The sequence below is a fragment of the Erithacus rubecula genome, assembly GCF_903797595.1.
Source record: "Erithacus rubecula genome assembly, chromosome: 2".
In the NCBI taxonomy this organism is placed as follows: domain Eukaryota; kingdom Metazoa; phylum Chordata; class Aves; order Passeriformes; family Muscicapidae; genus Erithacus; species Erithacus rubecula.
In genome coordinates, this window is record NC_136685.1 from 61,374,795 (window position 1) to 61,391,992 (window position 17,198).

At 42.0% G+C, this 17,198-nt stretch overlaps 1 protein-coding gene across 1 annotated transcript; it reads left to right on the forward strand.

Annotated features, from left to right (window-relative positions):
- Window positions 1–1,727: 1,727 nt before the first annotated feature.
- Window positions 1,728–12,921, forward strand: PERP (p53 apoptosis effector related to PMP22). The gene is made up of 3 exons (XM_079299230.1): window positions 1,728–2,071; window positions 9,299–9,442; window positions 10,046–12,921. Exons 1-3 carry the CDS (start codon window positions 1,861–1,863, stop codon window positions 10,279–10,281), a joined length of 591 nt encoding a protein of 196 aa, XP_079155356.1. The 5' UTR covers window positions 1,728–1,860; the 3' UTR covers window positions 10,282–12,921.
- Window positions 12,922–17,198: the final 4,277 nt, after the last annotated feature.

A 17,198-nucleotide genomic window follows, 5' to 3' on the forward strand; every position in this document is an offset into this window, starting at 1 on the left:
CTTGGAGGCTGCCCTCAGAACTTGTCATCACACCACTGCAGCATCTGGGCACTGAGGCACTCCAGGTGTAGGACAGCCTTGGGAAACCAAATAATGCAGTTACTAAAAATTGGAGCCAGCTCTGTACTCCTGTCTGAACTGGAGGAACTCTCTTGCTTTTGACCTTATAAAGAAGAAATCACTTTCCTGAGTGGTGCATTTCTACTCTTTTTCTTGAAAGATGGATGAAATTTACACCCACTTCTCTTCCAATAGCTCTCAATTTCTGTGCTGAAGAAAATACTTTCTGCATCTGAGGTGACTTGAGTGCTGATAGTGAGACTGCTGGAAAATCACTGCTCAGCACTGCACAAATGAAGTTCTACTGTAGTGACAAAAAGAGAGGATCATTGTGCCCAGTTCTGCCATTACTTCTCCGCTATGCAAAACCTGTGTGCTGATGACATGGCTTGCAAGTAGTTCTGGCAAATTTTATTTGCAGCTCTACTTTATTATGAATTTGGAATGAAATCTGAACAGTGGGAATGAACATCAAAAGGATGTTGACAGAGGTGGTAAAACTTCACATGATTTGAAGTATCCTGCCTGAGCTTTTTGCAACTTAAGTATTGTTCTGATTTTAGCATCACATCCATTCCCTAATATTTGCCAGCAAGCAGTGCTCAGATGAAGTTGACCATCCCTCCTCACAGGACACCTCCCATGAATATCTTTTGAGGAATTTTCATTGGGCACAGATTGATTATATGTGACATAGCTGTGACAAAATCCATTTGATGCAGTCCACTAAGAACTTATATGCTCTTACTCTCCATGAAACGCATGTAATCCCCCTCACCCACTATTATTTTCAGTCCTTCAGATCTCAGAAATTTGTCTTCCTAATGTCCTCTTTGGTGAGGCCTAGAAGCTGCCCCAAGACTCAGTCAAACGTGTTCTCCTCTAGTCTTGCCTTGGGCACGTGTCTGCTCAGATCATGAGTTTACTTTGGTGCTGAGCAATGGAGTGACACAATGGGATATGTAGAGATCTTATTGTGGAGAAGTGCTTGGCCCAAAATTTTAGGTGCCTATTCATGCCATGTGATGGGGAAGAATTTGTTTTGGTCATTGGCATCTTGGGGTGCATTTCCAGACATGGAATGGGAAAGGTTCAGGGCAGATGGGCCCTGAGTACCACTGCTGAGCTTTGTCCAATGCACAGAACAGCCAGAGCACAATTGCAATGAGACACTCATTAGATGGCCATTAGGAAACATACATTTGTTTAATGCCGAGTGTGATGTGAAACAAATGATGGCTTCCTTGTTAACAATGTCATATTCCCATCCTCATATGACACCTTTCGTTAATGTCTTTCTGTCAACTGCAAAAGCAACTTTTTTGCAAGCTTTTGGTGCCTGAAGCGGCTGACACCATCAGTATTACCAGCGTTGGGCAATGCCGGACAGTCTACCCAGCGATCAGAGAGGAGGATGATGATGTCCAGGCCCCATGAGGAAGGCAGGGCTCGTGGAACCCCGTGAGCCCCAAGTTTTTCTCCGCTGTTGCGTTTTTGCGGTGTCTGGGCCACGACGGCGGAGCGGGAGCGGGCGCGGGAGGGTGGCGGACAGCGAGGGGAGAAGCGCGAGGGTGAGCCCGGCCGGGCCCCGCTCCCTCCGCGCTCTCCGCCGGCCCCACCGGTCGGGGCCGCTGGCGGCGGCAGGCTTAGTCACAGGAATGTGGGTGGGACTCCCTCCTCGCCGGCGCCTTAAAACCCCGCTCGGCCCGGCACGCTCGCAGTCTCCCGTCCCGCCGAGCGCCCCCGCCGCACCGCAGCCGCGACGCCCGGGCTCGCTGGGCGCGCCGCCGGCCGGGCACGATGGTGGTGTGCGGCCTCGCCTGCTGGAGATGCCGCTGGCTCCTGCCCCTGCTGCTGGGCCTGGCCATCATCATGGGCATCATCGCCCTGGCGGGCCGCGGCTGGCTGGAGTCCGAGTCGGAGCCCTACGTGCAGCAAGCGTCGCTGTGGGAGAGCTGCACGCGGGGCGAGGAGGATCTCAACTGGAGCTGCGAGTCCCTCATGGACTACGGTGAGTGACAAGTGAGAAGCCCTCCGAGGGACCCGGGGCAGTGGGTACCAAGGTACTGACCTCCCCTAGCCCCCCTAACAGCTGCTCCCGGAATGGAGTTCCAGAACCAGTATCCATGTTGTTTTGGGGCTCAAACCAGCACTGAAACACAGGACCGTACTGCTCCAGAGCGATCATTTTTCTATCAGTACAGCACTGAGAAACCGGGGTGTTGATATTTTGGATTTTTCTGAGGTTATTTTACAACCCAAGTAAGATAGCAACAGGCTCCAGGTCTGTTTGCTTCCCCTGGACTCTCCTGAGCTGCAGTGCCACAGCCTTACCTGGCACCGGGCAGCTCCCTCCCTGTGCCGCTGGCTTCCCCGCTCGGACGGCGAGTGGAAACCTTCATGCAGGGTGTCCTCTGCAGAACCACCCTGGACAGTAGTAAAATGGTATTTCCCTGACCCTTCGAGGGAAGACAGCACCTTAATTTAATCCTCCTGGTCAAGGGAGTGCAGCTATTAAAATGCCTCCTGATCTGCGTCTTAAAACGGTCTGATGTGGGTTCGCAGGCAGAAAAAAAGTGCTCTATCCTTTGTACCTCTCTGCTGCACTGGGGCCTGAAATCAGGGATAAGCGCGCCTCTGTTTTAACTTGCTTAGCTGCTTCTGTATCTGGCATCGCCACCGTAACATTCTTACTGCACACTCTCAATTTCTAGGTCTTCTGGGGGACTTTTTATTTTATTGCTAGAACACGTGGGTCTGATTACATCTGCTTTTCCCTCAAACAAAATATTTTTGGACAAATAAGCAGACCCGCCTTAAGATCCTGGATGAGGGCTCTTTAGGGACTGGGGGGCTGGAAGGGTGTGTTTCAGCTGGGAGAGCTGGGACTGTTTCCCTGCGCCGATCCCTTGCTGCCCGAGCACGGCAGACTCACTTCCAGAAGCTTTTCATTGCAACACTCGTGCACAAGCTAAATCCTGAATATACCGTAAGAGAAGTGGCTTTCTCAGCCGGGTGATCGCTTCGGGCTTCACTGCAGGTGGAAGAAATCTGGCTAGGGAGATGAAAATATCCATCTACCCCATTAGACAGAGAAAAAAAGCTAGTGCAGAGTTGGTGTAACTTGCACAGGGAAAAAGTGCTAATACAGTACAGCTGATGGAATTTGTTTTCTTCTATAGTGACACTGCTTCACACGTCCCTGAGTACTGATGGGTGTGTGCTTTGCGTCAGCCCTCAGCACTGTGGGACAAAAGTAATTTTCTGCGGTTTCTCTAGTTAACAGGCTCAAACAGAAGAACAGTATCCTTGACTACACTTGTTTGAGCCTTGGCTTATTTAAACCAAATCTTATTTAAATTCTTGGCTTTTTTATATTAATTTTCCTGTTCTCAAATTTTAGTAACATCAATGCGACTGTCTACTCAGATAGTATTTACATCTAGAGACAGGATGTAATACATGAGTTCAGGTTTGATTTGTTTTGTTTTCTTTTCTTCTATGCTAATGTAATTACTGTCAAAATAGGTGAGGGCATTTGCAAAGGAAAAAATGCCTGGCAGGCGTTTACAGCACTGCTGCAGGAAAATAAAGGTTAAGTAATTGAGATGCATAACTTGTGTTTTGCATACGATAATTGCTGTGCACCTCTTATGACGAAATGAAAACTTCGGAGTGGATCTCTAACAGAATATTCCATGAGACAAATTCTTAATTGAGCTGTGGCATGTACAGGAGGAAGAGGAAGAAGAAAAGTGGGTGAGTCACTTATTTTAAATGCGGGGAAAGGGGCAGGAAAAGACAAACAAAGTTTTGCAAATAGGAGCATCTCCTAAACTGCATAGCTCCTTAATGCACATTTGCAAATACCACATGAGAGAGAAGTGAAAGGGAAAAAGAAGAATAGGATGTCATGTGGTAGAGAGGCAGGGAAGGGATTTTGTTTAGAGTTCTGTACGGGTTTGTGTCTGGGAAGCGCCCTGGCTGGCAGCGTCTGTGTATTATCAAAATGTTGCAATGCAAAAGTGCTGTAGTGCACTAGAATGTGACTCAAGATGACTAAGTCTAGACCATTGCAGGATTTAACTGTTGACTGTGTGTTTAAAACGTATCAGCAAGCCATCAACTATGACAGATTATTTGCACTGTGTAACTTGGAAAGGATGATTGTCTTTATAGTGATGAGATTGTGAGTTTAGGAGCAATATTTATGGGTGGCTGTGCCCTCCTGGTTCTGAATGATTGGTCCCAGTGACTTTGCTTTGAATTAACACTGTAAAAGATGGGTGTGTACATGTGCAGTAAAGGTAACCCCATTAGGTTAACTCTTTCTTATATTCCTAACAGCCAGTTGGTATTCACTTAAGTACATACCAGCCAACAAAGAAAAAAAGGAAGCATTCTTCTGGATCCTTAGTAAGTTCCAAAAAAACAAATAAAAAAACCACCAAAACCAAACCAAACAAGAGGTGGGGGGAGAAAGGAATAAAAAAAGGTGGAACCTAGAAGTAGGAGCCCAGCCTTTGTGGATCATGTTTCACTGCAGCTGTGCCACTGTACCTATGTCCCTGGAGGCATAGACTTTGATAACACAGATGATTGGTGAAACTGAGTGCATGTGGAGACTTCACTGAGGGGCCAGGTAAATAAAGGAGGAATGCTTATCTTTTCACTGCAGCTCTTTTCAGGCATGCTTTTGTCTGATTTACAAATGCCAGGATGCATTCAAGACAAACTAACATCGTTTATGGTGTCAGGCAAGTGCAGGCACTCAGGAAATGCTAATGGGGAAGGTGTAGCAGTTGGTGTCTCTGCCTACACCCAGAAAACACTCGCTGCAACTTCCTGGTAAAAGTCCCAGTGAGATGTGAGGCTGGTATCTCTGCCAGTGCACTTTGCTGGCTCCTGAGCAGGCACACTTCTGCTGCTGACAATCCAAAAACTAAGAGTTGGAGATGTGTAGGACTATGCCTCTCCTCAGCTCTCAACTGAAGCCAACTTTGTACTAGAAGGCTTGTATTTATGAATTTGGTAGTTTAGCAATTGCTTTTCCTGCACCCCAAAGCCAAAACAGATTGTGATTCCTAGTATTTATTTCCAACCTGCCCTCCCAGCAAACCTTCAATTCTGGGCTCCTCTATGCTCATGGTGGGTATGCACATAGCTTCCTCTCACCAGTCATGCTACCATGGAAGTTTGCACATTATCTGAGCAAAAAAGCAGTGCTGACATTGCTCTTTTGCTCGCAGTTCACTACTCCTTTATTGCATCAAAAAAGGGAGATGTTTTGAAAGTTCTGTGTAATGGGCTCTTGAGGCCAAACAAGGATTGCTGCTGCTATTTATATGCACAAGAATATTACAGCTACATTGCAAAAATGTGCCCAGTCTCTGCAGGTTGTGATAAAAACTTCCCTTTACTCACGAGCTAACAAATTAGCTTTGGCTTCTGGTGGTAAATAAACAATGAGAATGAATGAGAGTCTTGCTACTTCAAATCCTGCAGCAGTTCATCTTCCTGCTAGACTATTTTCACACCTCTTTTATTGATTTCTACAGGGAAATCCAGATTTATATATCTTAGCCTATGGAGATTCCACCTCTTCCCTGGTGAGGTTGAGGCATGGCCAAATGAAATCAGGAAATACTCTTAACACTAAGGCACTGTTGCTTGCTTTCTTTTAATTTCATCATACTACTGGTGCTCATCATTAAACTTAAGTAATCGTGACCCCTCCTAGTTATTTGCATGATAACATTTGCAGCCTAGTTCCTTTCCATAGTAATCATTCATGTAATGTAATGCTATGTAATAAAACTCTTAATCCTTCCTAATAATTACAGACCTTCAGCTTCTGAACAGTTGTTTTTTAAATGTTCTTTCAACACCACCATAACTGATAAATACTTTTCTGCTGTTTAGATGAAAAGAACTTGACTGTTCTTTGAGACCAAGCTGATCTGGAAACACTAATACCCCCAAATATTTCTCTGCTTTTCTGCTCTCCTATTAGTATGCCTTCTTATTTATGCAGCTTCAAATGACTGTGGTGTTCTTGGTTGATTTCATAAACAGACATCATACTTATGTTTATTTTGCACAAGAAATACTCTCTCTGCCAAATTAATGGATCTGAGAATTTACTATTTTTATGGAAAAGCTTAAGTGCTGGCTAAATACCTTGTGATTACAAGGTACTTTTGAGCATAAACCTATTACTTTCTGGCTGTGAGCAGGTCTCTCCAGCTCTTATGGCAGCTAACAGTGAGAGGATAAACCTGCACCTCTCCCCTCCTGGAAGCTGGGAGCTGTGGAGGGAGGATCTTCCAGAAAGAAAGGAGAGCTTGGTGCTGTGGGGGCTTGATCAGCTCTCAGAAGCATTTAGGAGAAAAGAAGCTGGGAAAGCCTGACTTGATATGTTTGGGAATGAGGAGAACATGGAGAAACAGCAATTTCAGTTTTAGCTGTACTGAAAACTCTCCCTGTCAGTGGAGTGGCAACAGGTCATGTGGATAAGGAACATCCCAGGGCTGCACCCTGTGCTTAGGCAAGGTGCACCCTCCCACCCCAATCTGTCCCACCAGTCACGTATGAAAGACTTTTATATACTCACAATGTAAGAGAAATTTCAAAAATAAACCATAAATCCAGATGTTTTTGCTGCTCTTCCTGTGATTCCCACAGGGGACCAAATGTCTGGCTGATAGTTCTGTGGCTGACTACACTGATCCAGCCCAGTGCACACCCATCTAGTGCTGTGGGCAGCAACTGTGACTCAGTCTAATGAAGTCTTGTCAGCATTAACCTGCTGCTAAGTGCTGCTGGAAAAAATAATCCAGCTGAAGAAAGAGTGGAAGGTACTGGGTCACCAGCACTGAGCTCTGTCACACAGGAGCACAAAACTCAGTTTCATAATGATGGTACCTGCTGCTGCCTTGTTTCTGAAGACCTGAAGCAAAGCTGAGCTTGATATTAATCTTCCTGACAAGATATCTCCTGCAGCTATAAGTATTGTCATTTTCTTATTGCTAGAGAGAAGAAAATAAATCACTGTGAGCAGAGCCAGGGCAAACCTGCATCCAAAAGCTTATTATGCTTCTAAAGACAGTAGAGATGATATGAAAATGGCAGAGCACTGTAAGTGTTCTGTCTTGTACTCCTCCAGTTGTGTTTGTGTTGCACTAAACCTCAAGGTGTCTAATGTGCAGATGTATTTGAGTTTACAACCTAAATTTTATCAAACAGATGCCAGATTTGTCTGCCTAAACTTGTCAGCATAAATAAAGCATCTGAAAGGGAATATGCTATGGTAACTAAGTGTTCCTTTTTCTTGTACCTTTTTTTTTGATTTTTTTTTTTTTTTAAATAGGACAAATATTGATTAAAACTTTGCCTAGATCATCTAGTTTGAATGGGTCTTCCTGCGCTGGCTGTGTGTAATGGTTACATATCCATTCATATTAGTTATCTAATAAATAATAAATATCTAATTTATTTATCTAATAAATAAATAAATTATTACTAAATTACTAAGTAAATCCTATTGTAGAGACAATACTCAATACCTGCCTTAGGTATGACAGAGAATATTTTGTATGAAAAGATTTTATCAAACCACTGACGTAGCTGTAATCTCCAGACACTCACCCATCACCTCCCCACTTCTTCCCCTCAGAATTCCCTCAGGGAATGGGTATGAGGCATGCATAGCCAGCTGTAGAAGAAGAAGAAATTTGAGAAGCTTTTACTGTCTTGGGTGGCTCCATGAAGGGAGAAGGGAAAAAAAACCTTTTCCTTATCTTTTCTGTGTCAGTTTTATTGTCTTCAGGTGGCAGTGGTGGTTGGGAGTTTTGGCAGAGATTTGCCTGATGGATAATTGCTGTATTTTATTTTTACTGTTGGATTAGAGAAGAAAGAAATCAGTTCAAACAAAGCTAATTTAAATACTGTAGAACAATGCTTTGCTTTCAGTTAGCAAATTGCAGAGAAAGAATGGAGACTACATTGAAAGCAGGATATCTCCAAAGTCACTTCAATAGTGGTGGGTGGAATGGGCAGCTATGATGAAAGAGAATTTTTTTTTTTTTTTTTTAATGTTCTGACCTATATCTCACTGGCCTCTTTATTCCTACATTAGAGGAAACTCAGGACCCAGCCCTACCTCTGTCTGAGTGTGTGAAAGTAGAAACCCAGATTATGTAGATGTGGGAATTGAACTGTGATGACAGCTGGCTGGAAAACAAAGCACTAGCCAGTATGGTTTAGCCCTTGTGGGCAGGTATCCTGCCTCCAGGGCAGGAACACCTTTGCTTGTAGTTGTTTGCACTGGGCTCACCTAAATTATTTGGTTTCTGGGGAGGACAAGGTGTGTGAGGGCCTTTTCACAAGGCGGTGTTGCTGCCGAAGTAGAATGGCTGGCTGTTTCTCTTGGAGGTTTTCCTGCCATTGCTGCCGTGGCCCTGGGCTGTGCCGGGTGAGCTCTGGGTGCTGGCGCTGCTCTGTTGGAATACAGCCTCTTGCTTCATGCCTGAGCCTCGCCAGCGTGCAGGAGCTCGACACTAAGTAGCTTGATACACCCTGTTCCAGCAAACGTCAAAGTCATGATTCAAAGAGGACTCATCAACTTCTACCTCAGATTTTGTTGTTTCTTCCCACCTGCTACATTTTAGCTGTGAATAGATACTTATTTTCAAGAACTTTATTTTTGTCATCTTTTCAGCTATAGAAGGTTTATTTCTTTTTGGTTGTGCTTACTTTGTTCCACATGCTCCATTCTTGTCTTAAACAAAAAGAAGTTTTATGGAGATAGCACTGTTATTTCCCAGAAGTTATCCCCTGTGGTGGTACCCTCTTGTCTGCTTTCACATCTCCCTTTACATGGAAGTAAACTTGCATATCGAACAGTAGCTGTAATGATAGAGGGCACTGTCAGCAGGGGTGTGCCCTATCTGCTCAGATGTCTGTGAGTGTCTTACAGACCCGGAGTTTTGAAGGTGTTATCTCTCTTCTCGGCTGTACTCTATCCCCCTTTTCAGCAAGACAAGTTAGCAGGCAGGGAGTCATGCCCCCTGCTCTGCAGCTATGTGTTTTGCAGACATTCAGTATTGCTTTGACATAAGGACATGCTTCTTACAGTGAAGGATTTAAAAAAAAAATTATTAAAGAAAACCAAGGTGCTGCAATGACCCACAGAAGAGTACTGCTGTGTGTAATACTTTTCTTTTTTTTCTTTTTCAAGGGTGGGGGAGAGCAGCTGCTGCCACATACCTTGTTGGCTTTGTGATCCTGGTCATCTGTTTCGCCCTTGCAGTCATCGCGTTCTCGATCGAGATTCTCCGCTTCAACTTTGTGCGAGGAATTGGAGGCCTGCTCTTTGTTGTTGGTAAGGCTGGGCACAAAGTGATTTTAGATGTGAAACAGTCATCAGCAGAAAAACATGCTAGATGGAGCCTCCCTTATGAAATTAGCTGTCTTTGTCTGGTTTATGACTCATTTTCATGGGGAACAAGGGAAGGTTGGGTTGCACTCTGAAAGCATAATGGATAGGGAAGCTCCAGTGGCTTTTGTCAGTTCTCACTTTCCCAAAAGCACTATATGGGGACACCCAACACATTTGACCCTGCATGTCACCTGCTAAGACTTAAGAGCTGAGAGGCCTGGGTTCTCCCCACCTTTCTGATGGGAGGAGGAGGAACAGGGCTCTGGGAGGTAACTGGCTTGGCAGGGTTCCCGGTGCTGGCTGTGGGACAGGGCTGGTCACAGCATGCAGGTGTGTGCCTTAGCAGCCTGGCAATGGCAGCTGAGATGCCAGAGCCACATAGGTGTGGGGATGTGCCTGGAACAGAAGTCACATACCTCTGTAACAATGCACGTCTGAAGCTAATCCTTACATATCTAAAGTATGCACTTATCTCCACGTACCTTTTCTTAATGGGAACTGTAATATGTTCACTGTGACTTACTCCTGGTTTTCTTTTCTCTCTAGCTGCATTCCAGATCATTGGCTTGGTCATTTACCCAGTGAAATTCACAGAAGACATTCCACTGACTGGAGATAACATGTTCAGCTGGGCCTATGGCTTTGGCTGGGCCAGCACTGTTGTTGTAATAGGTTGTGCTTTCTTCTTCTGCTGCCTCCCCAACTGGGAAGATGAAGTCCTGGGAAACATCAAGCCTACCTATTACTACTCCTCCCCAGAGAGAGCACCATACTTAAATTGAAAGATTAAGTCCAAGTACAGTCAACTGCCAAAACAGAGGACCACCTCTGATACACATTTGGTGTCATTAGGGAGGCTGAAAAACTCACCTTATTTTGCCAGTGTGCATGGCAATAAATTAGGAAAAACATTGGCATCTTAAAACAAATAACTTTTACCTAAAGTATTATTTACATATTCTCATGTCAATTCAGTTTGGGTGGTTTACTTGCTCCTTCCCCTCCCAACTATTTGAGTCATCCTTATTTTATTAAAATATTTTCTTATGAATATAGATGATACTGTTTCCAGTGTAGAAAGGAAAAAGATAGATTGTAAACAACCTATTAGTGGGTCCTGTGAGGTGAGTTGGTTTTTTTCACCTCTAAATTGCTTTAAATGGAGCTAGGAAAAAGCACAGTCTTCCAAGGAATGCTTTTTCTTCTGTCAAAGTCAGTCCCAAAGAAGAAACTTCTGTGATGCTGTCACAGTCACCTGCTGCCTAAAAATCTTTTCTCATTCCTGTTACTGGACTGTTGTTGACTTTTAGCTATTTGAATTAAGGGGGAAATAAAATTAAAATTTATTTTCTGCCAATTGGTGCTGTTGGGCAGGGTCTCCTCCAAAGCACCAAGGTGGTGTGTATAACATTAACAGTGGCTAATGTAACATTGGTGCATTTGTGGCCACAGCAGACTTGTGATGGAATCACATATATGTTTTCATGGATTCAGATGTTAAACTACAGACATTTTTACATGGTATATGAGGGATGCTGATTTAGAAAGTGTCTTTGAGCAGAAACATAAACTATTCTATTTCTCTACCTTTGTAAAGTTGCAGTGTTTTAATAATCAGAGTGCTTTGGAGGGGACAGCATAAGGTGTTTTAAAACCTCCAAAAATTTCTAACACTGTAGGTACCTCAGAGTTCAGTGAACTTGGTGCTGCTTTGTGAGTGAGTAGGGGTAACAGGTAGAAATAGAAAAGCAGTTCTGTGAGCAATTTACATATGTAAACTTCATACAGACATCCATGTTGGAGTAATCTGCCTGGCTCCTCATTTGTGTTTCTGCCGCCAGCAATTCCAAGTAAGTATTCTAGCAAGGCATAGCCATGTCTGTGTTGGTCATGGACCTGCAGCACCTTACAGCAGATTTAATTATGGTCTATAATCTTTGTCAGGGCTTTGTTCAGCTGGGAAAGTAGGAAGAAATTCATTCTTCAAACTCCTCTTCCAGCTATGGGAGAAGTAGCTTTAGCAAAGAGACTGAGGAGGAACAGGTGGGGTGGAAAGCAAATGCTGCATGTTTCTCCATGTTATTTCTTACTCTCATGAACCTGGTACTTAGGAGAGGGTAAGTGTGTAGGTATGTGTATTCATGCACATGTACAAAATAGAACTCAGAAAGCATTAACCAACAGACTGTAAAGCTAAAGTAATTTACAACTAATCTTCTGCAATGCTCTGTATTTCTTGTATTATATATTGTATAGCTTTCCATTTTGTAACACCTTTTTCAATTTAATAATGCTATGTATTACATGTGATCATGTTTTAGAGGTGATTCCTGAAGGTCCCTTCTAGGCCTGTATTTTATAACTTTACAGAGCACAAATGTCTGCAGACTTCAGAATTGTTACGAGCTCAGTTGTGGCATGTACAATCTACTGTATTTATGATTCTTGCTGAATAAGAGAGTTCTGTGATAAACGTGTCCTTTTAAATTTTTTCCCCCTTTTCTGTACTGTACTGGCTGGTGGGGAATACTGTGTAGACTTAATCATAAGTAACGATGGTACCTACTTCTAGTGAATTCAAAACACAGCGAAGAATCTCAAGTCATTAAAATCCTTATACAACTAAAGCTGAAAAGGAGAAAAAAGTGTAAGAAAATGGACACCATTCTAATGACAGGGAGGATGGTATGGTAACATGGTAATCAGGTTTAGCATAAGTCTTTTGTATGCTTTTTTATAAGCATTGGCCTAACTTGTCAAAAGAGCACTAATGTAAAATAAACTTGGCTCTGAATGTATTGGGAGAGGTAGAAGCATAACCCACATGTTACACAACTAAGATGTTCCAGAGAAAGCTATTGCAAATAGTTATTAATGACTTTCAAGTGATATTAATGTATGTGACACTTGTTTCAAATGTGGAGGCTTAAATTAAAAATGTTTTAACTGATGGTTGTAGAAACTTGGTGTTTGTGGTTCGTGGATTAATTTTGTAAAATCAGATTAATAAGCCATTCTTTTCTTCTTTTAACTTGAATATCAATATCTGTAAAATGTCAGGTTAATAACATGAAGTTAAAAGCCTCATGTCCAGGAGGTAGCAACTTCATTTTCCAGTCAAATAAGCTTCAGTATACACTGCAAAACATGTCTGTGCACTTTCATTGAAGTGCCAGACATAGAATGTTATTTCCTAAGCCAAAACTTCTTAAGTGCATCACAGCTTAAGAGGAAACTCTAAACATTTTAAATACACAACAGTCTACAGGAGGTCTCGAATGTGGGAAGTCTGGTCTTTATCAAAACTGTTGCAAGTGCTTTTCCTCCAATGCCCAAGACATTTAAATAGTGAAAAAAAGACAGTGTACTTGCCTGCTGTTTTCAGGGGAAAGTTGCACTTCTCCCATGATTAGAAAGCTTCCCATTCTAATCTCAATTTTTGCATGGCCCATATTATAGCCCTGTCCTAGTAAAGACAGCAAATCAGTCACTGCTGTCTTACACCAGACTGTGGCTTCTGATTTCTGGAAAGACAGGTTCATTCTCCTGTTCTTTTTTTATTTATTTGTTCTTTACCCTAAATGTTAACTTTAAAATTAATTTACTACCCTGGATTCCAGTACCTTGCATGTGTTTCTTTTTTGAGTTTTGGTTCCACATGTCCCCCTTTTTAATTACTGCTAATTTTAAATAAACAAATAGAAAAATATTTTAGTTCCTTTTAGATTTTCCTAAATGCTTTCAAGATAATTGCAGGATTTCTATAATGCTCTTTTTTTTGACAGGAAGAAAATTTATACTCCTGTTTACCTACCAGTCTGTATTAAGCTATAACTTAAATCTGTGCTCACTAAAATCACCTGAATATCTCCAGTGAGCTTCAGGCTGCAGGGTTGCTCCTTCTACTCCAGCCCGTGAGAAGAGAGAGCAGTTCAGGAGAATCTGAGCACACTTGGCCTTTGTCTCAGGAGGAGTTATGAGCAATCAAAAATATGCATGACTGAGTGCTCGGGAAGACTAATTGACCTGAATGGGATGATTAATGCTTAAATCTCATGGATATGGGAAACAGCTGCCACACCCCACTGGGTTTTTGTATTTTCAGTTGATGTAACAAGTGACTAATTTTTTAGACAGTTCATTGACAAGATAGAACTCTAAAAAGATTATTCACGTGACCTTTACATTCTGCATACACGGGCTTTTGGATGTAGAATAGATACATTAATCAAGGGAGCATAGTAACAGATCTTTCGTAGTAACAGATTATTCGGGAGGGGGGAGGACTGTTATGGTGATAAGCACTCCAGAAACAAAAGCAACCGTGTGCTAAGAGAAAATGTTGCACACACACACACACACACAAAGGGAGTTGCTGAGATCATTGAACACTTACTAACTAATGGTGAACCAAGCACACATATCTATGGAAACCAAAATGCTTCAGGACACGCCCAACATCTGAGAGCTGAGGTACTGGTTCTGCAACTTGGAGCGGTGGGGGTTACTGGCAAAATAGAACAGCACCCTGAAAAAACAGCTTACTTTGTGCCAGTAGGTGAAATTGCACAGGTTTTTAAATAGAGATGATACACATAACTGGAATGAATTTAAGCAAATTTAGAGAATGCATTTGTCAAAAATAGGGATGCTGAGTTTCTAAATTTGATTCCTGTAATGGGCATTGGTACAGGAGTAGTGAAATCCACGTGCAGTGGGTTCACAGAACCTGGTAAATGCCAGTGTTACTGCACAGGTGCAGCAGTTTGTATGTGTAGATCCCATCTCCTGCATGTGTGCTGTGTATTTATGAGACAATTCCAATGACTCCATGATGCAGGTCTGTACTGGTACAGTAAGCAGCCTTTTGTCCAGGATTTCCTGGTGTCCTAAGGTGTGGGCAAAGCTGCACCAGCTATAAAGTTTGACATGTAGAAATTCCAGGCAAAAATCCAATGCCCTCAAATTTTGCCATTGGAAAATTACATTTAAATTACTTGATAATTGTTAGAATAATCCAAAGGATTTTTTCATTAGGATTTTTGAATGCATGAATTTAATAAGGCAGTTTTTTATAATAAAAACTATAGAAGAACACATACAGACATGCCTGGAGCTTTATAATATAAATATTACAGCTATAAATAAGATAAACATTCATTTGTGATAAGAACTATGCATTATATAATATAATTAATAAATAGAAACTAATTATATTCCTCACGGGTTCATCTTTGCAGGATTGAATAACATGAGAAGAGTTGGTATGGCTGCTGCTTTTTATTTATTCATGAGAATAGAGACAACACATGCTAATTTTCACAGAGTTCTTTGTAAATAGAGAATATTTTATAAGCATCAAAATTTTCTAAGACTCAAGGTGATACATTGGAAATCAGTGTTCACTGAGTTTGAGAGGGCCCAGAAAGGTTTGGAGTGAGCACTGAGATGAAACTGAACATAAAAGCCAGGCAAGTCCTGTGCTGCTCTGGGAAATTATCATGGGTTGAAGTAGGCTGGTTTGATGGTCACAAATATGAATATACATGCAGCCATATGATTGGGGCAGGAGCTGACCTGCAGCCATTACAGTCCCCTTTCAGGAAATAGCCTATTTTTGAGCTCTCTTTGTGTTAGCAATCCCTTACAACAGGAAATAAGCCAAACTTATAATGAAAAAAATAATTTAGGCAAATTGTTATACATGAAAATTAACTTCTGACTTGAAATAGAAGAACAAAACAACTCACTAAACAAAACTTGGGAAAATCATAATTGGCATGTGGTAATAAGACAATAAGTTGAAAATGTTGCTAGGAGACTTGTTTTAATTTTAGCCCTCTTGTCAAATCAATTTCACATCAAACATTTAAAACTGAAGCCATCATTTCCATGTAACACATTAGTTTCTGCAAAATCCTTCTTTTGGCTGGAGATTCTCAAAGTGAAAATTTCTGGCTGAAGCCCCATAAGACATGCTTAGTGTGCATGTCATATCTGTAAATATCTGAGTGTTTAAACAAGTAGCAATTCCCAACTGACCCATCAGGCAGAGCAGATAAAAGCTATTTCTTTGACAGAGGACTGTAAGCAGCAAGGCTGTGGCACCTGGGAATTACCTAAGTGAAGCTGATTTTATTACTCTCCTAAGGCAACTGAGCTTTATGCTTTACAAGGAGTTACTGTTACGATCCACTACAACAGGACAAGTATTCCATTAGCTTACCTAGCCACAGAGAAGTTCTGGGGCCCAAAGCAAGCACCTTAAGCAAAATTATCCCATATGTAGAGCAGGACTGTGCTGTACCACTCTAACTGCTTGCCCACAGGTTTATAAAATCCCTGTACACAACATGCTATGATTCTTTTGTTTTATGATTTCTGCGTGCTCACCGGAGAGCTTGTGCTCCTGAGAGCCACTCAAGGAAAATCCAGACACTCACAATGGTTACAAGTGTCCAGAGGTCATTTCAGCACCTGAGTAGCTGGTTTGAAATATTAGTCACATGGGAACAGTATTGCCTTACTGCCCAAGGGATGCACGGTACAGGGAGTGACCACAAGGTATAATTTGGCTGACAGAGTTGCTGTTTGGGCTGTGGTTGTAACAATAACTGCAGTGCTGCCCTTTGCAAAGGGAAACAGTGAATTGGCATTACCAGCAAAAGAAAAGAACCTATGGTTGCAAATAGATCAATAAAGATAGTAGTAACAGTTACTAAATTTATGCTCCGAGTGACTTGTTAGAAGTAAGGTAGCACACAAGACAACAGATCATAAAATAATCTTAGCAAAGCTTTTACAATCCACACTCTGGGGACTTCTTTTTTATAAGCAGTTTGAATATCAGAGAATGAAGACGTGCTTGCTGCAAAAGTCATGAACATGCACCATAGCTGGTCTGCTTATGCCAATCCAGTCATTTATACAGCTTAGCTGACCAGCCAGAGACTAAAGGTGAATGAAAATATCCTGTCAGTGATTTGTTTGCTTCTTCTTCCACTAAGAAAACAATTTGTGTCTTCGCTGAAAAGGGCATAATTTCATTTCTAACTAATGCTGTAGAGTTGTTTGTTTTATCAATATCCTCCTACTTGGTTACCTCAAGTAATAATGAAGATGCATTAGTAATATTTTTAGGTGCAGAAAGTGCACCACAATCTAACAGTTTTAACATTGATAAAATACCATCATTTTCAACAGATGATGCTGGTGTTAGTCAGGAAGGTCTATACACAGATACTGGAGAAGGAGAACAAGCATTTGCTTTCATGTAAACACCCAGCTTATACATTGTAAAAGACGAAGTATGATGAAGGTAAATTATCACTTCACTTAAACTTCCCAATCATTTTTCCCTGCTTGCCATAGGAGTATCAGAATTACATGAGACATCATTTTGTTACCTTTGGATGTATCTCCCTCTCTACTCTCCAACATATCTCAAATTACCCTTTTACTGAATGTGAAGACTGCTTGTAATTCCAAGTTACTTAGAGATGACAAAGGTGGGAAAGACGCAGAAACATTTGTGATGACTGAATACTACTCACCTTTCTTTCACAACATGATAATGTTCTCTGTGGTATCACCTTGCAAATGCTAACATTTGTGACAGTATGCATTCATCCACAAGTGAGCTGTAATAGAAACTGATGACAAATCCTTCAGTGAGCACCTACCTGAAACATGGCTGAGC